At 38.1% G+C, this 23925-nt stretch overlaps 1 protein-coding gene across 1 annotated transcript in view; it reads left to right on the top strand.

Annotated features, from left to right (window-relative positions):
- Positions 1-23925, top strand: part of parga (poly (ADP-ribose) glycohydrolase a) — a 38046-nt gene that overhangs the window by 5155 nt on the left and 8966 nt on the right. The window contains exons 5-13 of the mRNA XM_053621325.1: positions 936-1058; positions 1200-1274; positions 2252-2326; positions 10423-10515; positions 13786-13940; positions 18129-18208; positions 18299-18359; positions 20019-20094; positions 22883-23030. Of these exons, the coding sequence (XP_053477300.1) occupies positions 936-1058; positions 1200-1274; positions 2252-2326; positions 10423-10515; positions 13786-13940; positions 18129-18208; positions 18299-18359; positions 20019-20094; positions 22883-23030 (886 nt within the window). The remainder of the gene's footprint in view (positions 1-935; positions 1059-1199; positions 1275-2251; positions 2327-10422; positions 10516-13785; positions 13941-18128; positions 18209-18298; positions 18360-20018; positions 20095-22882; positions 23031-23925) is intronic.

Genomic DNA, 23925 nt, shown 5'->3' with positions numbered 1-23925 from the left:
TACTCATTCTCCGAGTAAGGGGATGTCCTGCTTATACCAATGTCTGGTAATACTCTTCTTACATGCTACACTTAATATATTAGCAAGATATATACATCTCTTCTCAACACACTGTGTGTTAGTGTTTCCAAGATACAATGTTGAGAAATCTCTCGGTATTTCATATCCTAAAATCATTTTCATGTCTAACAAAACCATGTACCAGAAAGGTAATCTTTTTGGGCAAAGCCGGAATCCATGTAGATGGGCAACATCAACATGCCCACACCTCCTCCAGCATAGTTGTGGTGTTACTTGTTTGCTTTTAATTTTGGGCGTAATGAAAATGTAAACTCCCTGCATCCCCGTGAACTGGTAATTGTATATTATGTCTTGCAAGCAAAGTACCATCCTTCATTTGGAATTTCTTCCCCTGATTCTCTTTCCCATTTCTTCTTAATATAGCTAGAGGTGCTTTTTCTATTCTCTATTATGGCCCGATAGAGAGAAGAGAAGAGGTTATTCTGGATTATTCTTTGTGTAGGAGTCAATTATCAGCTCTATTAGTTTATCCAATTCCGTACTACTCTCTTTTTTTAAACTCCCTTTCAAAATAGTTCCGTATTTGTAAATACAGATAGAACTCACTTAGGCAGGCTAGTCCTATCACCAGAATCATGAACACTGGGCTGTGTCCCAAATCACGAACCACTGTTCACCATTACATCATCATTGGTGTCCTTAATATTTAGGCGCACTTTTGTTTGGAACACATTCTTGAATTCTTGTTGAATTACATAGTATTCTTGCAGTAACACTTTCGTACCAAAAAATTTCAAACACTTACACCCTGTGCATCTTTAATAATTCATATAGATGTTGCACATCATCGTAGGTTTACAGTCCAGAATAGACTAGGACGCTGAATTGTGCACTTATCTTTCATTGCTTTACAGACTGACCTGCTCAAAGAAGGCGAGGTCCCTGTTCCATACCCCAACAAGTTCCGAGATGCTTGGGATGATATGACTGTAAAGATGCCCTGCTCAGAAAAGAACCTGTTTCCTATGGAGAATGAGGTAAGTTTTACCTTCACGCTGAGCACAACTCCAAAGAAGTAGTGTATAAGTCTAGATTAGATTATTAACAGCACATCTATGAGAGAGACAGCTGATTTAAGGTGGACATGAGTGCTGACCTCAGTTTCTGTGTTGTTTCAGGATGGAGTGCAGAGTCGGTGGGAGCTCATTATTTCTGCCTTGGAAACCGAATGCAAAAGTTCACTGGATATTCGGGTAGGTTTTAAGGATGTAAATTTATGTAGTTGTCGTGAATGTTTTTTATAGTAACATTACCACTGGACATTTATACACAATACCAGTTTGAGTTCTGAGTCGGAGTGCTTATATATATAATATATATAATTTTTTTTTCCCTGAGCTCATATGATACACAGCTTCATAACAATACCCAACAATCCTGTGTATTAATGATAGATTTAAAACACTTAACAGTGAAATGCAATCCGTTTGAAAACTGTTTAAATGCAATATTGCATGCATGCAGTTCTTCAGGGTGTCCCAAAAGTCTCCATATATAGGGGACTATGTTTGCCAGCATCACGTTGGTTGTGCCTTCGTTAGTGGATGTTTGTGGACGTCCACGTCTCGGTCGATCCGCAACACTTCCAGTCTTTTTGAATTTGTTCATAAGTTTGGCAGCAATGTCATGTGTTATGTGTTTGCCATGTTTCCTGTTCAAGTTTTTGGAAGACATTTTGCTTAAAAGTGTTAATTTCCCCAATGTATGGTTATTGAAGAAAATAAAAAATTTTGGTGTGTGAAATTGGTCACTCAGCAATACGTGTTAGTTCACTGGCCCTGACCCCGAGGGATGCAATAAAGCATTAAGGAAGAAAGGGTAATAGAGAAATGTGCAGTTTGTTATTTAATTATTGAATAATTATTTGTATAATAGCAGTGAAGAAAACATGCACATGGTATCAGACATTACAGATACAGAGAAGACTATCCATTGAGTCACCATTGCCTCCTTTCGAAGTACTTTTTTGATCACCAGAAGATGGCGACATTGTTACAGCATGGTTGGTTTTGGGGATTTTAAGTTGAAGTTAGATTTTATGGTTGCTTCTCTTTTCCCCTGTCTTTTTATTGCATCTGTTCATTTCCATTTTTATTGTTCAGTGTCTGTAAATGTTTATTGTTTTAGCATTAAAAACTGCCTTTGTTAAAATAATCTTTATCACTTACAGGAAGCAATATTGACGTACAACACAGCACACGCAAAGAGATGGGACTTCACAGCTCTGAATTTTCTCTGCACTGATGTAAGTTACAGCCTGCTTCTTGGTGATTTATCTGTGTAAGTGCACTAAACGTCCTGGCTGCAGGATTGCTTTGTCATGTAGCACAAAAATATATATTTTTCAGTTCAAAGCTGCTGTTCTCTTCCAGAAAGTCTACTAAGATTGATTGATGGATGTGTAAGGGATAATCTATAGCTAGGTGTGCATTACAGGATTTTAATGCATGACATGGAGGCAAAGAACCACCTGACGTGAAGTGCTTATACCATGGTCACTTGCCCGCATTGACAAGTTAAAGCTGACTGAAAGGATAAAAATAATGTTTCATTTTTGTTAGTTATTTATTTAACAGGTTGTTAGAGCTAGAATTCTGTCCACTCTAAATCAAACAAAGAGGTAAAGTAGTGTGATAACATTACATTTATCTGAATGAATTATAATACATGGGTATTAGAGAGAGAGAGAGAGAGGGTGTGTGTCTCTATACAAATAATGAAACAGTGAGTTTAACTACTGTATGCATCTGTAACTGTATGTTACTATGGTTACAGTTGTTTAGAGGTAGTGCATTAATTTAGAACGGTGATTAAGCTGACTGGAACTACTTGTGCATGTAATAGTTTGAACCTTCCAGCCATTCAGAATCGAGTATCCAGACAGACCATGATATATATACAGTATATATGTATACAGTTGTAATCAAAATTATTCAACCCCAATTGCAAATCAGGTTTATTGTCAAAATTTACAGCCTTTCAGCTGCTTGCAATGAACAAATCAAACAAAAGCAATTGAAATAGTTCAACACAACGAATGCTTCAAGTGGTTTCCCCAAATTCAACTGAAAATATAAATAATGATTTCTCCAGTTTCAAAGTTATTCAACCCCTTCATGGCAAGCATCTTTAGTACTTATTAGAGCACCCCTTTACTGTTATGACCTGCTGAAAACGAGATGCATAGCCAGACACCAGCTTCTGGCAGCGTTCCTGAGGAATCTTAGCCCATTCCTCATGAGCAATGGCCTCCAGTTCAGTAATATTCTTGGGTTTGTGTGCTGTAACCATCTTCTTCAAATCCAACCAGAGATTTTCGATGGGGTTCAAGTCAGGTGACTGTGATGGCCCTGTACAATTTTCCAGGACGACTTCTGCAACCAAGCCTTGGTGGTATTTGAGGTATGCTTGGGATCATTGTCCTGTTGGAAGATCCAATGACGCCCAAGCTTCAGCTTCCTCACAGGTGGCATGAAGTTTTCTTCTAGGATTTCCTGATACTTTTCTTCTAGGATTTCCTGATACTACTTCTAGGATTCACTGATACAGTGAATCCATTTTACCTTCCACACGCCACAGGTTTCCAGTGCCAGAGGATGCAAAGCAACCCCAGACCATCACCGAGCCACCACCATGTTTGACTGTGGACATGGTGTTCTTTCTTCATTCTTCTTCCTCCAGACATACCACTGATCCATCATGCTGGAAAGTTCCAGTTTTGTTTCATCGCTCCACAGAACGTCTTGTAGATCTAGCGTGGACACTTTCTGCGTTTAGTACGCGCCTTACTCTGCTCACTGAAACCTCAGTGCCTGTTGCCACAAAGTCTTGCTGCAGGTCTTTTGCAGTCACTTGCGGATTTTTCACAACCTGCCTTCTCAGAAATCTGGTTGCAGCCGTTGATTGCTTCCTTTTTCTGCCCTGTCCAGGTATTTCATGCACTTTCTGCTCCTAGGCAGTTCAGGTATTTCATGTGTTCCAGCTCAAGCACACCTGATGCAACCAATGAAGCCCTTGATTAGTTATATCAGGTGTGCTTGAGACAACACCTGTTTTGCATATTTGTGCTGTTGTGAGGGATTCTATTCAGGGGGTTAAATAATTTTGAGACTGGAGAAATCATTATAAATTACATTTTCAGTTGAATTTGGGGAAACCACTTGAGGCATTCGTTGTGTTGAACTATTTCAATTGCTTTTGTTTGATTTGTTCATTGCAAACATCTGAAAGTCTGTAAATTTGGACAATAAACCTGATTTGCAATGGGGGTTGCATAATTTTGATTGCAACTGTATATGTATAGTCAGCCAAAACATACTTGTACAGTGACCTCATATCTCTGTAATTGTATATTTGTAGTATTGTTCATGACTGAAAATTTAATTTATTCAGATTATTTTCATCATTTTCATTGAATAGTGCTACTGGAAAATGAATCAGGATCATTTTTATTTTTGCAGTACTCCCTACATTTAGCAGATACATGTGAGCTGAAAATATGGGCACTTATACTTAGCAAGATGAAATATAATTCAAGTATACAGATAATGCAGTACCGTAACCTGAAAATGACTTACGGAAAGAAAAACAAAACAAAAATAATGCTTAATTGGTGCTGTCACAAAGAATACAGTGAAGTGTGAGTTTCATTGTCTATGGAGCTAACAGATTCGTGGAGCAGACAGATGAAGTAGTTTATGTAATGTGCTCCTAAAGAGTGCCTCTGATGAACTTTCTGTATGCCGTTAATTTAGTGCCACAGTTAAAGGCCATTGCTTTGTTCAGTCATAGTGACGGCGCAGTTTAGCCTGAGAGTGGCTGCACACTCAGCAGTCTGTGTCTGGCCCTTCTGGAGCCTGCTCCCTGGAGCCCCAGTGGCATCAAGCACCAACCAATTAACACAGAAGTGGGCATTCAGTGTGACGAGCAACAGCTGGCAGGAGAGAGGCTCCCTGTTTACCTGCTTACTGTCAGTAAACACATTCAACAGATGGATTTTAGGCTCACTTTGATAATGGCACCTTAATAAATAAGGATTTATACTGAAGCTAAACATGCACAGATAGACCTGAACTTTTAGACAATTAACCATAGCTGATTAATTTTAAATCGTAATCTCCTTCTGAGTTTCTGTCCTCCTATTGCTAAATTATTTTTAAGCATAAGTATATGTAAGTATATAAATAGTTAATTATAAGTATATATATAAGTATTTAAATCATTTTTAAAAAGTACAAAATAAAATTTTATTGAATTTCATTGAAAATACCCAGACTATTTTAGGACAGCCCTAAATGAATTGGTTTCTCAAAGCAAACTGATTATGTTTTGAATTAATTCTCAGAATTCAGCATTAGGATGCAGTCAGCTTAAACACCATTTTTTGTGATGTGAATTATTCTCCCCTGTAGTATAAGTGGAAGGTGGTGAATTATGCCACAACTTAGACTAATAGTCAAAAGCCATTTCTTTTGCCAGGCAGTTATTTTCATTAATCAAGTCGTGGGTGTCTGCCAAGAGTTTGGCATTTCTCCTTCCTGCTTTAATAATTTTACCGGCAACTGCCATCATTGCGTAGCTCAATAGCTGGCTATGTCATTTTATGGCACATTAATTAAAGTGGGCCATTAAATCTACAAGGAGCCTAATCAAAACATTTAGCAAAGTGGAGTTTATTCTAATGAGGCATGTCTTTTTAAGTTCAGTTTACCAAGGAGTTTAATTCGATTTGGGTCACAACAGATTCTGAGCCTATCCCAGGAACGCTGAGCATGACGTGGGAATACACTTTGGATGGGACGCCAGTCCGTTGCAGGAAATCCTACACATGCACATTGACACGCTCATTCATGTCTATGGGTAATTTCAGTGTATCCAGTCCACTTACTAGCATGTTTTTGGGAAGTAGGAGGAAACTGAAAAACCCAGCGGAAATCCATTGCGCCAAATGAGTTATTCTTTCCATTTCCTGTATTATGTCTTTGCTTACTATTTGTCATTGTGGAGTGAAAATAACCGGTTACACTAAAGTGTAGCCAAACCATTTATATTCTTGAATGATGTTTCTGTCTGTTGCACCTAACATTCATTGCTTGGACTGCTTTCACTGCTTTCCAAAATGGACTAGTTCAGAAGTCTCTGATTGTGGCTTACACAGCCTGGGCAGTGTATGTGCTTTCTGTCTTTCCTTTCTCTTTTTCTGAAACCACTAAATGCCTCACGTCGTCTTTTCTGTAATTCTACTTGTATATCATTGGTTTTCTGTCAACAACAAAGTTCTCAGATTTAGCTTCATCTTCATTTAATCAACAGAGGGCACTAGCATCTCAGATTAGAAAGCTGGAACTTGTTCTAATGCTTTTGTGAAAGAAAACATGATTGCTCCCTAAATAATAGGTTTTTTTTTTTTTTTTTTGTATTTTTAGACTGTTTTGATATTGTTTCAGTGAAACAGATCCATTTTAGTGTATGTTGAAACGCTTAAATAGGGATCATTTTTACAAATGTAAATGCCACACCCTACACCTTACTCTGAAGCTTAAAGTCCTTGATTAAATTTAGAGCAATTCAACATGACTCAAATACAAGGACTGTGGCAAGGGTCTTTGATTGACAACCCACGTGTAATGGCAATGGAAAGAAGCAAAAATACAAATGAGGACCTGTCTTGTAAAATTGTGGTGAAAGCGTGGCTGAAATGGAAGTGTCACTGAGGTGGTTTCTGATAAATGTCAGCATTGCCTGCTCTGTCGAAAGCCTAACATAAAGCATTTATATGAATACTTTTCACACTATTTTCTTTCTTAGTGGGATTTCTAATCTGAGTTTCACTGCGCCATGCTTTAGAGAAACGAGTTAAGCAAATGGTAATTTGACTGTCAGACTCTTTCTGAAACCACCCATGCCACAGGAACACCTATTAAGATGTGGCTTCCCTTCGACCTCAGCTACATTTCTCAGTGGTGTAGTGTGAAGGGGGTAGAGATGAGAAGCGTGTTAGTCTGGCCAGTTCTCTAAGCTGCATGGGCAGAATGTGGAAATGAGGATGTTTTGATTTAGAAAGCTCTAACTCTTGCTACTTCAGCAGCGTTGCGTTCGCCCTGTCAGCCAACCAAATTCATTATGCCCAGAGGAGCGTTTTATGATGTCAGCTGGGTCATTACTTATGACAGTGTTTAGTCAGGCCTTCTTTGCAGCCATATAAATGCTTCTTGGCAAAAATGTCAGTCAGTGCTTCTTGTCCAGAAGTTCCCTTTAGCCTGTTAGCCATTCCCGTCTGTTCCAGGAGTCCCATTTAATCAGCCAAGCATGCCCAGTAACCTTGATGAAACAAGGCTGTTAACTGATCACAGTGACCATCGCAGTCGATATGTTTGTAAGTAAGTGCTCTGTAAATCATTGAGGAAAAAACAGCATCGTTTTCGTTTTTGCAGAAATCACATATGACTGCTGAGCCAGCTAGTGCTGCTCGAAATCCCTCAAACCGGGAGTGGTTATAGCAAATGAGTGCTATTTGTTTCTCTCTCTCTCTCTCTCTCTCTTTCTCTCTCTCTCTCTCTCTCTCTCTCTCTGTGTGTGTGTGTGTGTGTGTGTGTGTGTGTGTGTGTGTGATGGGTGGTGTGGGTGGTTGACTTTATTTTAGTTGTGGCAAAAGTGAACTGAGAGCTTTCCAAAGCCCACTCTTCTTATTTCCACTCCAGTGATGTCATTCCCCGTTGGGGGTCTGTTTGATATTGAACCGTAACGTTTCTGTAACCTCTGTTCATGAGATCTTTATTTGCTACAGTCTCCACAGATATGAAAGGACTCTGATATTGTTCTTCAGTCTTTTTTTTCCCTAAGAGGTTGCTTTTATTTGAGAGAGCTTTTAAATTCACAAAAATGCAATATCAGGTTAACTTTTTTTATTTCTTATTTTTTTTATACCAGGACAGAGCTTGTGATTACAACTTGGTTATAATAGCATGCATAGCATTTACCAATAATGTTTTATACTATGCTGGCTTTCTGTTTGTATTTAATCCATTTACAGCATAGTGTAAGAGTGATTTATACTTTAGCCAGTATATAAGTAATGAAACGTATGTGACGGATACATTTCTTTTCATTTCAGCATTGCATAGTAAGTTATAGTGATTTACATAGTAGTTCAGCATCCATTCAGGCTCACAATTGGTCTAGAGGCTATGCTGGCAGGAATATGCCCTGAACAGCTCACCAGTGAATTGAAGGGTATTAGACACACACACATATTATATATATTGCTTCTTTTTTATATATATATATATATATATATATATATATATATATATATATATATATATATATATATATATAAAAACATATATAATATATAAAGTCACAGTGCATCCGGAAAGTATTCACAGTGCTTCACTGTTTCCACATTTTGTTATGTTACAGCCTTATTCCAAAATGGATTAAATTTATTATTTTCCTCAAAATTCTTCAAACAATACCCCATAATGACAACGTGAAAGAAGTTTGTTTGAAATCTTTGCAAATTTATTAAAAATAAAAAACACAAAAAGCACATGTACATAAGTATTCACAGCCTTTGCTCAATACTTTGTTGAAGCACCTTTGGCACCAATTACAGCCTCAAGTCTTTTTGAGTATGATGCTACAAGCTTAGCACACCTATTTTTGGGCAGTTTCTCCCATTCTTCTTTGCAGGACCTCTCAAGCTCCATTAGGTTGGATGGGAAGCATCGGTGCACAGCCATTTTCATATCTCTCCAGAGATGTTCAATTGGGTTCAAGTCTGGGCTCTGGCTGGGCCACTCAAGGACATTCGCAGAGTTGTCCTGTAGCCACTCCTTTGTTATCTTGGCTGTGTGCTTAGGGTAGTTGTCCTGTTGGAAGATGAACCTTCGCCCCAGTCTGAGGTCCAGAGTGCTCTAGAGCAGATTTTCACCAAGGATGTCTCTGTACATTGCTGCATTCATCTTTCCCTCAATCCTGACTAGTCTCCCAGTTCCTGCCGTTGAAAAACATCCCACAACATGATGCTTCTGCCACCATGCTTCACTGTAGGGATGGTATTGGCCAGGTGATGACAGGTGCCTCCAGGCATGACGCTTGCCATTCAGGCCATCAGACCACAGAATTTTGTTTCTCATGGTCTGAGAGTCCTTCAGGTGCCTTTTGGCATACTCCAGCCGGGCTTTCGTGCCTCTTACTGAGGAGTGACTTCCGTCTGGCCACTCTACCATACAGGCCTGATTGGTGGAGTGCTGCAGAGATGGTTGTTCTTCTGGAAGGTTCTCCTCTCTCCTGGAGCTGGAGCTCTGTCAGAGTGACCATCGTGTTTTTGGTCACCTCCCTGATTGAGGCCCATCTCCCCCGATCGCTCAGTTTGGCCGGGCGGCCAGCTCTAGGAAGAGTCCTGCTGGTTCCAAACTTCTTCCATTTATGGATGATGGAGGCCACTGTGCTCATTGGGACCTTCAATGCTGCAGCAATGTTTCTGTACCCTTCCCCAGATCTGTGCCTCGATACAATCCTGTCTCGGAGGTCTACAGACAATTCCTTGGACTTCATAGCTTGGTTTGTGCTCTGACATGCATTGTTAACTGTGGGACCTTATATAGACAGGTGTGTGCCTTTCCAAATCATGTCCAATCAACTGAATTAACCACAGGTCGACTCCAATCAAGTTGTAGAAACATCTCAAGGATGATCAGTGGAAACAGGATGCACCTGAGCTCAATTTTGAGTGTCATAGCAAAGGCTGTGAATACTTATGTACATGTGCTATATTTGTTTTTTTATTTTTAATAATTTTGCAAAGATTTCAAACAAACTTCTTTCACGTTGTCATTGTGGGGTATTGTTTGTCAAATTATGAGGAAAATAATTAATTTAATCCATTTTGGAATAAGGCTGTAACATAACAAAATGTGGAAAAAGTGAAGCGCTATGAATACGTTCCGGATGCACTATATGTATGTGTGTGTGTGTGTGTGTGTGTGTGATTGATATATATATATATATATATATATATATATATATATATATATATATAAAATAAAATAAAATATTTAATGATTTTATCTACTCTGTTAAGTCAGTCAGGTTAGTCTTTCAGGGTGAGACTTTGAAGAAGACACTTGCCCTTTCATAAGAGTGCAATGATGTATGTTTATGTGTACTCTTCCACACATACTGTCATTGTCTGTAAAAACATTTAGATTTCGTATTTGTCCTTTAGTTCAATTCAGATTTATGGTTTAAATTCACTCAAAGTTGAGCAATTACTCTTAGGCTCTTGTAACCACTACAGTTAATACATCTAGTAAACCCTTACTTTCTCATCCACAGGGCCTGGAACACACCGAGGCACAGTATCTGTTTAACGTTATACTGCCAAAGATGGTAACATTAGCCCTGAGTGCTCCCAAAGTTTGTACCCAGGTGAGTCCCATACACATGCACTTTAGAGTAGGATACTGTAGTTACTGTATTTACACACTCTTTCTCATTATTAAAAAGACGATGCTTGATACACAGACAGTTGGATGAAAGTGCTGGCAGGCGTGTGTGTGCGTATGTGCGGCTGTTCTGTTAACAGGCTCTAAGGGCTGCTGGGTGAAGGAGGTGGTTAGTGAAGTGCTCTGCCTCATCTGCACTAGCCTCATTAGGAGCAGAGCTAATGGAGTCAAAGGAAACCATCCAGCACCTGCTTTGCTACCATGAGGCTTAAAAACTGCTTCTTGAGAATTATTTGCCAGCTGTTTCCAAAACCAAGCATGCATTTTATAGTAGTGTTTTTAATTTGACCTTTATTATATACTGCTTTTTAAATGTCTTTTAAATATTGTAGAAAATTTACATTTGTGATCCCCAATATAAGAAATAGTTTGTCCAGGACTTTTCTTTTTCGCTCATATCCTAAACAAACATTGTGTTTGCTAGATGGTGTAACACAGTACCTATGTCTGTTTGTTTAGCATTCCAAATATCCGCATCTGTATTCAGATTTAAACTTGATGGGGGAGTAACCTACTGGGGGGAAAAAAAACAGAGGTAGAAATGTCAGCACTGTGAATTCTGGCTCTGAGAGTTCCTCAACTTCAGCTACATCGCTTGCGTTCATAACTGGACTTAGAGTAATTGGTCTCATCGAGAGATGTGTGCGGGAGGTGTTTTTGTACCTTCCCACAATATTCTACTAAGTTTAGTTCTGTTTAATTTAGTTTAAGTTAGTTCTGTTTCCCCAAAATATAAACAAACTAGTAGCCTAATTTAAAAGACTGAGACCCTGACCAGGCTGTTATTAAGGTGCTGTAAATCATTATGCATTGTCACACATTCATGTTAATCGATGCGATCTTTGTCCAGTACAGTGCTGTGTATATCTCATACTACATAGTTTTAGATCTTCAAATGAAATACAACATAAAATAAAGGCAACCTGAATAAACACACAATACAGTTATTATTTATTTATTGATTGATTGATTTATTGGAGCAAAAAAAGTTATCCATCACCTGTCAACAGTGTGAAAAACTAAATGCCCCCTTAAATTTAAAATCTGGTTGTGCCACCTTTAACAGCAATAACTGCAACCAAACTCTTCTGATAACTGCAGTTCAGTCTTTCACTTACTGTACTTCTAGGACTAGGATTTACTCCTATGCTTTGGATCATTGTCTTGCTGCATAATTCAGTTGCGCTTGAGTTTCAACTTATGGACTGAAGACCAGACATTCTCCTTTCGGAATTTCTGGTAGAGAGCAGAATTCAATCATTTCCCTCAATTATTGCAAGTTGCCCAGGTCCTGAAGCAGCAAAGCAACCCCACACCATCACACTTCCACCACCATGCTTGACTGTAGGTATGATGTTCTTTTTGTGGAATTCTGTGTTTGGTTTACACCAGATGTTACAGGACCCTGTCTTCCAGTTCCATCATGTGTCATCCAGTTCTGACTCATCAGTCTACAGAACATTCTCTTTCCCTCCATGTGTTTTGGCAAGATTCAGATGAGCCTTAACGTTCTTCTGGGTTAGCAGTGGTTTTCACCTCGCCACTCTTCCAGGGATGCCATTTTTGCCCAGCGTCTTTCTGATAGTGGAGTCATGCTCAATGACCTTTATTGATGCAAGAGAGTCCTGTAGGTCCTTTGATGTTGTCCTTGGCTATTTGTGAATTGCTGGACAAGTTGCTGTGCTCTTAGAGGAATTTTGGAAGGTTGGCCACTTCTGGGAAGGTTCACTACTGTGCTGAGTTTTTCCATTTGGAGATAATGGCTCTCACTGTGGTCCTTTGGAGTCCCAGAGCCTTTGAAATAGCTTTGTAACTATTCCCAGAGTGATGTATTTCAGTCACCTTCTTCCTCATAATTTCTGGAATTTCTTCTAATTTTGGCATAGTGTGTTACTTGGTAAGACCTTTTAACCAACTTCAAGCTGTTGAAAAAGTTCTATTTCAGTGTTGATTTGATTGAACAGGGATTGCAGTAATCAGACCTGGTTGCGTCTAGTTGAACCTGATGAACACAGTTTCATATATTTGGGGAATTGGTAACTACGGGGGCAAATACATTTGGTTTTGGATAACACTTTTGATTCAATAAATAGCATTTATGATTTAAAAACTGTATTTTGTGTTTATTCAGGATGCCTTTATTTTATCTTAGATTTTGTTTGATTTTCTGAAACAGTTTAGTATATGAGATGCACAAAAACGGAAGAAATAAGCAAATAAGTTTTCACAGCACTGTATCTGACTGCTCACTCTCTAACATGAAAGTAAAAACCTTTGGCTCATGAGTCTTTTTTTTTTTGGTCAGATCCTGTCGGATCCCAGTACAGATTCACATCTCTACTCTAAACCAGATGCCCTGTGAACCTTTCTAAAGGCAAACATTCTATTTAAAAAAAAAAAAAAACAGAGTGTGCCTGCTATTCTCATCAGTATTTGTATACATTTAGAACACATCATCTGTTCATTCTGAATAATACTTTTAAGTATCACATATCACATGCCATCACATAAATCTATTACATCTCAAATGTTTTGGCCTTAACAGGAGTGAGAGGTGACCACAACAGATCAGTAGTAGTATCACTTCTTCTCTATAGTGTTTATAGGGATACACAGGCAGTTTCAGAGGCTTCAAGGCAGGGGTTATGCTCCTTATTTCTTCTTATATGTACACATTGGCTTTGTCTGTAGCTTCCATCATAGTATAGAGCACATACACAGTATATCTAATCTACTGTAAATCTGGAATAATGAAATTATCCCAACTTTCTGTTTTAAGCCATAAGAGAGTTATAGATGTATGCAAATAATTTTAGTTATAAACCGGAAGATCATCTCCTTTATTACTTGCTCTATATTCATAGAAAGGCGTATAAATCTGGCCATCTGGAACATCAAGTATTTTTAGGTTAAAAGGGAAAACTCTCGGGCCTCTCTGGCTAAGCTGCACTTTATGTACTGGTTATTAATGCTTCTATTGATTAGTCATGTGTGTTGGCCTTAAGAGGGTCTTTAAGTCCGTTCAGGGAAGATGAATAGCGCTTGATGCCTGCTGCTGGCTTATGGTAAAATTCAGCAGGGTGCTGTAATTACTCCTGGCCATTTGCTTAATGTAATTCCACCGTCCTGTTTGGTCAGTTGCTAAACTAATTACATTTTCCTCCCTCTCTCTGTCTCCTTCCCATTTTTGCAGCCAATCCCCCTGCTTAAGCAGAACATGAATCAGTCCCTGACTCTGTCCCAGGAACAAATTGCCTGCTTGCTGGCCAACGCTTTCTTCTGTACGTTCCCCAGGCGCAACTCACGCAAGTCTGAGTACTACAACTACCCTGAGATTAATTTCTACAGGTAACTCACCGTTTCTTATCATTACTCAAGGCATCATTGCTCTTGAAAGCTCTTATATATTGGAAGGTACAGATATTGATCTTAGAAGACGTTTAGCTTGCTCACACATTTCGTGCTTTCTCATCACAGAGACTTACTCTCACAATTTACCTCAATATATAAACTCATAACCACTTCGAAGTGGTCCATATTTTTGTGTATTTCAGCTCATTTAAAGAGAAAGTGTAACTCACACTGATTTACGGTGCAGAATATTGCTCACTCATTCATTCACACTGACAATTTAATTAGAGTTTACCAGATCCAGACTGCTCAAATACCCGTTTCCTGTGTTTGTGCAGCTATGTGGCAATTGCTTGGGAATATTTAAATTGAATTTAAACTTAAATATTCAGGGTTTTTTTTATTTTTACTTTTGATATATTTTGACTTAAATATTAATAGTTATTTTCCATAAGAGGGGAGTAACGATTAACTTCAAGCTTCATGCATGAAGACTAATTAATCTGTCTGAGGAAAGAAATATTTTATTCATACAGAACATATAGTAAAGTTTCTTTTTAAAATCAGCAGCAGGGTAAGTAGTAAGACAGCAAGCCTGTGGTGGTGTCACATGTTCAAACCACACTTTTTATTTGCTGCTCTTTTTTTGTGCTCTGAAAAGAGCCGTTGAGGTGTCATGATAATTATTTTTTAATATAGCATGTACATGAATTAGTATATTGAGGCCACGAGTTAATATAATATAAATTAAGTATATTGTGGCCACAACCTGTTGTGTAATTTGAGTCTATGACTTAATATGTTGTGAGAACTTCATAATTAATATGTGGCCTTCAGTTATTTGGTGGGAACAGGTGAAAAATTCTATTCACTTTGAGAATACAGGTGACTTCAGTGTGCTCAATCCAAGATTGAAGTGTAATATTATTAGTCATTTCCATGCAGCACATTGTGTACAATGAAATTAAATACATCTCGAGAGACCTAAATTGTGACTGTAATATAAGAAGCTTATCTCGCAGCCTAAATATAGAGATGGCAACATACCACTTTTTCTTTTCTGGTACCGATAATGAAACCTTGAGCATCAGTCGATACTGATACCCATCCGGTACTTCTTTAAGAACTACTAAGCTTTCATTTGTAAAAAAAAAAAAAAAACATTTCACAGTTAAAATTTCAAACTAAAATCAGTTACATTGTAAATATAATAAGTATAATAAAAAGCACAAGTCTAATAAAACCAATCTTAACAAAAGATTTTGTTTGTTTGTCTGTAAACATTTCCAGTTAGATAAATTTTATTTTCCAAATCCAATTCCAGCCTTTTTGTTTTTGTTACTGCATCCGATATCCGATATGTTTTCTCTGAAATCCGATCCATTATTTTTTTGCTGGTATACTGGGTATCAGATCAGTGTCATCTTACCAAAAATATATTATCTTGTTGGCTCGGTATTAATATATATATATATATATATTATTATAAATTATATAAATTAATATTATTAATACTCATGGCCACACCTTATTCAAAAATAACCACCATGGAGTGGCTCAGTAGCTCTGCATTTGGGGGTTTTCTCACTGTTTTTCTGCTTGTAGGTGGAATTTGTAAAGGGTCTTTTCTGTCTCATTCTACAGCTGTATATTAAGGTACTCTGGGATCTTGGGTCTTTAAAAGCAAACTAAAACACAGTGATGTGTTACTGAGATCTATACCATGCACAAACATCTTTTTTTTTTTTTTTTTTTTGACACTTTACTGTAGTTCTCCATGAAACATTCCACAGATTTCATCCAGTCTGAATTCATATTCAGTTCTTTTTGTTATCTTTTAAATTTTTATACTGTAATGAATTAAAGTTTTACTGTTGCAGATGGTAATAACAGTTTGGCTTCCTTTTTCCTTTTTTAATTTGAATTTTTATATTTTTCTTGACTCCACTTACAGCAGGTGATCATGTTTGGGGTGTCTGTTCACAATAATATTGAGGCTTATTGAATTCACATGGGTTAAAATGTTGTTAAGATATCATTAGATGCCAGCAATGCTTGCACATTTCTTATTGGACGTTATCCAGTTTGTCTTGGAAACTAATATACCACCTTTGGTTTTAAGTTAGTAAAATACATTCCCTGGCCAGGTGGATATCACTGATTTATGTGTAAATAAAGCATTTTGTATAGTGAGGCGGGATATTCATGCACAAAGAAAACAGCATCCATTAAGCATGTTGCTTCTAGTACTTTCTCATAGACACTGCACATGGACAAAGCCAGATGCTGCTGCACTACCCTGTACTCCCATTATAGATATTTCTTTGTTTTTGGGTTTTATCTCCCCTGGCTGAAGATGGTTAAATGCGTTGGATTGTGAGTGCCTGAGTGATTGCAGCATTAAGTCAGATGGCTTATTTAGATGAGCGCAGCAAAGGGACACAGACTTCAGCCAGTGCATCAGCTTCTCGTTCTGCTCCATGGCAAGAACCAGCCAATAGTAAACGAGTTTTCCAAAGACAGCTGAGATTCCAGACATGCAGATCGTTATGGTGCAGCCCAGTCTAATTGAATGACTGTCCATCAGTTTACAGTTTACCGTAGTCGAGCACGGGGCAATTTAGAGATTGCTTATTTGGCAGACCTTTCAATGTCTTTTTTCTTCTGCGACATGATGGATAGACTGGAACTCAGAGATGTAGTTATATTATGCTAAATATTGGCATGCTAGGTTTTTTTTTCCTTTAGAAATTCAGGGACACCACTAAAGAGAGGTCATTGTCTCTTGTGCAGAATTTCTTATGGAGAAAAGCTTGATTTTAAGATATGTGCTGGTCTTTTAGGGTTGTAATTGCATTACTTGTGGTGCCCTCCACTAATATTGGCACCCTTGGTAAATATGAGCAAAGACTGTTGTGAAAAATTCTTTTTACTGTTAACCTATTGATCTTTTGTTAAAAAAAAATCACAAAAATACTTTACACTCATGGATATCAAACAATTGCAAACATAACACAAAAAAATATTTTTTAATCAAATATTAGTGGAGGGCACTATGTCAGCTTGGTCTTTTCAGAAATGAGCTGGATCAGAATGGTATTAGGTTGTCACTATGGTGCAGTGTGTAGCGTCATAGTCTCACAGCTCCAGTGTGTTCCTGGTCTGATTTTAAGTTTGGGTTAATGTTTGTCGGGTTCTCCGGTTTCCTGCCACATCCCAAAAACATGCCAGTAGAGGTATTGGCAACACTAAATTACCCCCATGTGTGAATGTGTGTGCATGGTGTCCTGTAATGCACTAGCATCCTTTCCTCACGCCGAGTGATTTATCCAGGATAGGCTCCGGATCGCTAAAGCCATCACTAAAGATGAATAAACAAATGAGTGAAAGAATGGTATTATAGGAATCTTTTAATATTTATAAAATGAATACAATTTTGACAAGTCTTGGAGTTTGATAAATACGGTAAATGACTTGTGAACCTGATATCACAGAGTCTGTATTTAATCAATGTGTATTTAAGCTATGATTTGTTTTCATACATCAGCAGATATCGTACACTAAAGACAGTTTGCCTCCTGAGCCATGAACTTAAATGAATTCTATAAAGAAAATATACCTTGCTGGCTTTTTCTTTTTCTTTTGCCATTTTGTTTTATTTGCTTCTTATCCTTTTCTTGATTTATTTTCTCTTTTATTTCTTCTTTTATTCTTTGAATGCATCTTCAGTTTAGTGGCAGAAGCTGGAAGACTGGGACATTCTAAATACAGAAAGCCACATAGGAAGACTTTAATCCTGGCTATTTCAGACTTTTAATGTGGACCAGTAGCTCCCTAATGGCTTTTAAGCAAAGATGGTTGTGCTCCTCTGGCTGTCATTCTTTGTGCAGTGTTACACAAGTGCACTGTTTAGCCTAAGGACAGCAGCCCCATGATTATTGTCCTGACTGGGGGGAAGTGTGCTCTGTGAGCAAGCATTAGGATTGGTCACGTGTGTGTGTGTGTGTGTGTGTGTGTGTGTGTGTGTGGGGGTATGAGACACTGTGTGGATGTCCTGTGCTGAGTTTGCCTCTAAATCAGGATGGTCAGAAGAAATGATCATGTCTCATAATGCCATTCTCATTTTCCCTCCACTTGTTCTATTTGAGTATCTATAATAGCATGTTTTGTCTCTTTTGCTTGCAGATTGTTTGAGGGATCCGCTCGTCAAAAGATCGAAAAACTCAGAACTCTTCTTTGCTATTTCAGAAGAGTCACCACTGAAAGTAAGCCTGGCATTCAGACTTTAAGTAAATTATCATTATGTTTTCACATTATTTAGGCTTGCACTTACATGCTTATTGTTTGACCTTCAGAGCCCACTGGTCTCGTGACATTTACAAGACAAAGCCTGAACAGTTTTCCTAAATGGGAAAGGTACTTTCAAATATTAATACAAATGTAGTATGTGGTGTAAGAAAATGTAAAAATGAGTGTCTTGACCTATGAAACAAAAATGCTAATTTTGAATTATTATTTTTTTTTATGTGAACCAGTTTAAGAGCCTCGCTCATCTTGTCCCATCCCCTCAGTGAGATCATGCCTTCAGACCCACTGCTCGCTTGATAAATGAAGCGTGGCACTGTGTAGACTTTCAGGCCAATTGCTTCCCCAGGCAGTGTAGCCTGAGTGAAGGAGCAGGAAGTAAAAATTTACTTTACATCAGGTTGATCTGCTTGTCTTTTTAGCTTATTAAAGTCTCAGACCACTGATATGCTTGGCTTGGAATTATTTAAAAAGCCAGGCTGCAGTCTTGCAGCTTCCATTAGTAATTGAACTGGAACAAAGATTTTATTTCTTTCATAGTTAATCAGAAAAGATATTGATCTTATATACATAGATTTTGAAAGGAAAAAATGCCAGTGAAAAAAATGGCTAATTCAATGTTATTAGTTTAAAAATGCATAATGTTGCAAGATCTTTTGAAGTAAGAATTGATAAGTTCACTTGTAAACAAATTCTTATTTGCACTGGTTTTCCAGTGCTTTGCAGCAGCAGTGTGACATGATGACAAACTAAAAAAAGGTATTTGATTTGGGAACTTTTAATTGAATATAGAGAGAGGACCTTGTGTTATGCCGTACAGTACCAAGTGCTATAAGTACGGAGGGAACTGACTGACCAAGGAGAGTCTTGTAAAGTGAAACATTGGATATGATGGCAAATATGTAGGGAGGGTATTTGAGTGCAGAGTAAAATGCAGTGTTGTGTTTTGAAAGGAGCATTTGTGTCAAACACTATAGCAGAATGGTAAATAGGGTCAAGTATTTATAGGGCAAATTTGAATGACGCTTCTTCTTTCATGGTGGTCATGAGAGTTGGAAGGGATACAGCACCGTTCTTCCCAAACCGCATGATCTTTGTTGGTGTTTATTGAAAATTTAAGATAATGATAAAAGCATGTTGGAGTGGTGTTAATATGGAGGAACCAGTGGCATATTAGATATATTTATATGGCATATAAATGAAAAAAGGTGCACAGTTAATTTAATATATAACTGAATAAATTAATAAAAAAAATATATATATATATATATAAGAGCCTATAATAGACCCTTGAGACACACCTTTAGTGACCAAAAGTGGGTGTGTTGGACGGGTGAGAGATTTTCACGTGATGTTCATTGGTGTTGCTGATGCCCTAGCTCCTCTTTTTAAACCAGACAAACTATTTAACTGAGCAGTTTAGATTAGTGGGGGCGGGGGGTGGGGTGGGATGCTGGACCTTGACTTTGCTAACTACCTATCAGTCTCTCCTTCTCTTCACTTTTATATGCATCAGCAACAAAAGTTCAAATGTAAAGTTTTACTTTAAGGACCGAATAGATAAACTGTATGAGAGACCCAGCATTTGCACTTCAATGCTGCTTGTTTAGAGTATTTGTTTAAATCTGTTTGTCTTGAAATTGTTCTGAGTCTCAGTAGCAGTCACCTCATCTGCCCTCTCCAAATATTCAACCCAGATCTCTCTTCTTTTAGCGATGTGGGTGCTTTGCATCTATGACGCCGTGTTCTTGTGATTCTCTTTCTTCTCAGCTTGTCGACCCAGCTCACACGACTTCACATCTCCTGCGAGGGCACCATTGAGGATCAGGGATACGGCATGCTGCAGGTGAGCACCGTACTGCATACAAAAGTTATGCTTTATTAATTTCTCATAATTAAATAAACATGCAATATGCTCTTGATTTAAAAAGTACGAATGTCTTAAAACATCTGCACACCATTTCTGTAGCATGTGATTATCAAAGATTTCCACATATTTCCCTATACTGAAAAAAAATTACACATATAAGGACTGTCTTTGAGCTGATGTTTAATTCTGTGAATAAAATACATTAACAATAAAGGTCGTAGTATGCGACAGTCACGAGAGCTTTACTACACTTTCTTTGAGGTTTTGTGGTATACATGTGCAGTGATGCGGTATGTGACTATTCAGGGTATCGCATAAGCACAGATTCTTCCATCTGAAAAAGTAGTTCCATCTCTGAAGGCATGAATTATCCAAAGCTTCATGAAAGTTTTCTAGCAACTTGTGTATAAAAGTTTATCGACTGCCACAACAACTAACCTTACACCAAGTTTTCTGTTTATTTATTTTGTCTTCCCAATACAAGGAAACATGCCAAAGCTGTTCTCTGACCATAGCCCACAGATTTGATGGCTAGATATCAGGTCAAAAATTTTGGCGTATTAGTTTAATGTTTTAGAACTGTTATATTCAGTTTGGACTCAACATGAGTGCTGGGCTCCTTTTTAGACTTGATCTTCATTTTTTGCCCATCTGTATTTAAGTCACACTGTGAAGAATATTGCAACAGTACACTATACCTATGTGCAGCAAGGTTTTTGGCTTTTAATAAATATGGATTTATTGCTAATATAAGGATTCAAATACCTACTGTGTATTGTAGCTCATTCTCATTAACACGTGTGTATACTTATTATCATTAAACAAAGATACCCTAACAACTTTAATGTCCATTACATAAATGGCAAACGTGAAAGCTGTGGTCTGACATTGTTATAGTGTCTTGACCAGTTGTTAGTGTTTCATTTAAAAGGGCGTTTAAAGTCTAAATGTGATAATGGACATGCTTCTCAAGGCAACTCTTTGGTGTGGTGTTTTTCTATTGCTGTTTAATTGCAGCTGATGCATTTACTGCAGTTTTTGCATTGGCACATGAGTTGATGTTCTCCTGTCTGGACACCACTGCAGCCAGAGTGTCTACCTTTATCATGCCAGCTCACCCGTTCTCCCCTCTCCTTTGTCTGGGTGGAGCATATGCTGACAGCTGATGCACACACATGAGCAACCCTGGGAGGTCCCCCTGGGGTGGGTCTGAGGTCCTTCAGGCCGGATTGATGGATATTTACGGAAGCTTGGGATGGGTTGACAGTCTGTCAGTAATGCTGGAAAGAGTTTTAGCATCCTGACCCCAAACTGAGTCACCTGATCAGTGAGAATAGCCAGCAGCCCGACCCCCTCCTTTCCTTCTACTGCAAAACGGCTTCACACTGCAGCGGGTTCCAGGAACCTCAGACTCGTATTAAGGGATTAGTAATAGCACTTTTCCACAAAACAACATGGCCAACAAATTCTGTGTGTCTGTGTGTGGCTCACTTTTCTAATCACCTAACAATACCCTTGAAAGTAGGAGGTTTATTCATCAAAGATGCATATGATCAAATTTAATTGTAAAATCAAAAGTATTTTCTTCACTTTTGGTTTTTTTTCTGTATTAAAAAAGATCAGAGGTCTGTTTGGAGTTTGTGGAGCTTTGTGTGAAACGTTTTAACCTGAAAAATGTTTGAATTGCAGTTAAATAATCAAAATCAATATCATCAATAATTAAAGCTGGTATAGCAAGTTGAGTATTGTTATTAAATAATAACAATAAAAAATCAAATAAAGTTAATAACCAAAATAGCAAATGTGGATCTCTTATAGCTCATCTGAGTAAATAGGCATTTGGCACCATACAGCACTAACCTAGAGGCAGAGTCTGGGACAGACACACCCGGCTATTTAAATACTCACTGTGGATAACGGTTTTGTTTTGTTTTGGTTTTTTTTGTTTTTTTTTTGAGGTTATTACATAATTTCATGATTTTATTGATTGAATGTAGAAAATTTTGAGGCTGCAGAAAAGAAGAATTGTATTCACAACAGCCACCTCTAAATCAGTTTCACAGTCATCATGTTTTCCCTGCTCAATTTACTTCCTCGTGTCTTGGATAACTGTAGTCTTCTGAATGCATTCTTTTTACTGGCTTACTGCTACAGCTCTTGCATAAATCGGTGCATGCCTCATGTAAATGAGATGTATATAAAGGTAAACTGGGTTGTCCTGTGCATATGACATGTAAATAAGGGCTCTCGAAGGAGCTTGTGTCCACACAGCTGAAGCTGGTTCATCTTCTGTGCTTAGATCACTACTTGTGTTGTTGATGTGCTATTGTGTTTTATTTTGGGGTTTTTTTTTTCTAAACACATCTTTTGAAAAATAAGGGCTGGTGTATTTGTTTTATGGCAGGACACACGCTCAAACACAAGTGTGCAATCCTTAGTGATAATGCAGAGTTCCAACTTTAACTTAATAGCTGTGCATGCCGCCAAGTTCTTTTGTTTTTGTTTTGTTTTTAATGAGAAGATAAGTGCAAATTGATCAAACTGAATCTCAAATGATGTTCTACATTATGCCTGTATAGAATAATAAAATGAATAGGAAGCCATTTGGGATTTGGCCTTTCTTGAAGATTGCTGATTGTAAATAAATTATGGCTAAGAAATGTGAACTCTGACCTCAGCAACCAGGGGATAATAATCTTTGTTACTGTTGTCATTCAAGGCTCTGTGTGTGTGTGTGTGTATGCGTTTGTGTTTCTTTCTGCAGGTCGACTTTGCTAACAGGATGGTAGGAGGAGGGGTAACAGGACTAGGGTTGGTCCAGGAGGAGATTCGCTTTCTCATCAACCCAGAGCTTATTGTCTCACGTCTCTTTACTGAGGCTTTGGAACACAATGAGTGCCTTATCATCACAGGTAAACAACTGAGTTGATTTGAGACAGTTTTTCTTCTTCTCTTATTTCCTTTCACTCTCGCCTTTTATTCTGTCTCCTGCTCCCCTGTCTCTCAACTTTTTGTCTCTTTCTTTGCTTCAAACACACACACACACTCACACACTCACAGACCTCTGCTCCTCCTTTCCTGCTGTTCTTTCTTACTTCTCCATTAATTTGATCAATCTGATCCTCCACCCAGCAGTCTGATATGCACCCAGATTATTTTCATTCACCACAAGAGGTAAATGCTTCCTCAAACTGAAATTTCAGCCTAATTCCAGCATAGATAAACATTCTTGGTTCATCATGATATAACAATTAATCAAAATTTACATAAGCAGCATTCTCAGTCAATTGTTTGTCCCATAACACCAGGTAGTTTTCAGCACTTCTCTCCCTATAAATTGAGTTGGCCATCTGTAAATTTATTTCTTAGCAAGTTATTTGGCGTTGCTCACTGAGGCCTATGTATTCATTGGCTTCCATTCATTCCTCGTCCATTCCCCTCTCCATCCAATTTGAACGTAAATCCATTACATTGATTCACTCCTGGCTGTGCTGTTATTTCTCATTTCTCTGAGGCCGAATTGCCTTATTTTTCACCCTCCAACTCACTGTGTTGAGTCAACACACTGCACACACCCTCCCCACTTTGTAGAGGCTGCTCCTTCACTGAGCAGCAGCTCTAAAGAGAAGCCCAGGTCATGAGTTAGTGTACTGCATCCTGCATCCTGAACACATCAATCTCTCACTACAGCTTCCACACAGAAACAAGGTGCCTGCTCTGGCTGAGGGTGTGTGAGAGTGAGACAGACCCTGCCATAACTAGCTAGGTATTCCTTGACTAACATCTGGTGAAGGGCAGTACATGAAT

This window comes from Ictalurus furcatus, chromosome 3 (assembly GCF_023375685.1).
Source record: "Ictalurus furcatus strain D&B chromosome 3, Billie_1.0, whole genome shotgun sequence".
Classification (NCBI taxonomy): Eukaryota; Metazoa; Chordata; class Actinopteri; order Siluriformes; family Ictaluridae; genus Ictalurus; species Ictalurus furcatus.
This window is presented reverse-complemented; position numbering and strand designations above follow the sequence as displayed.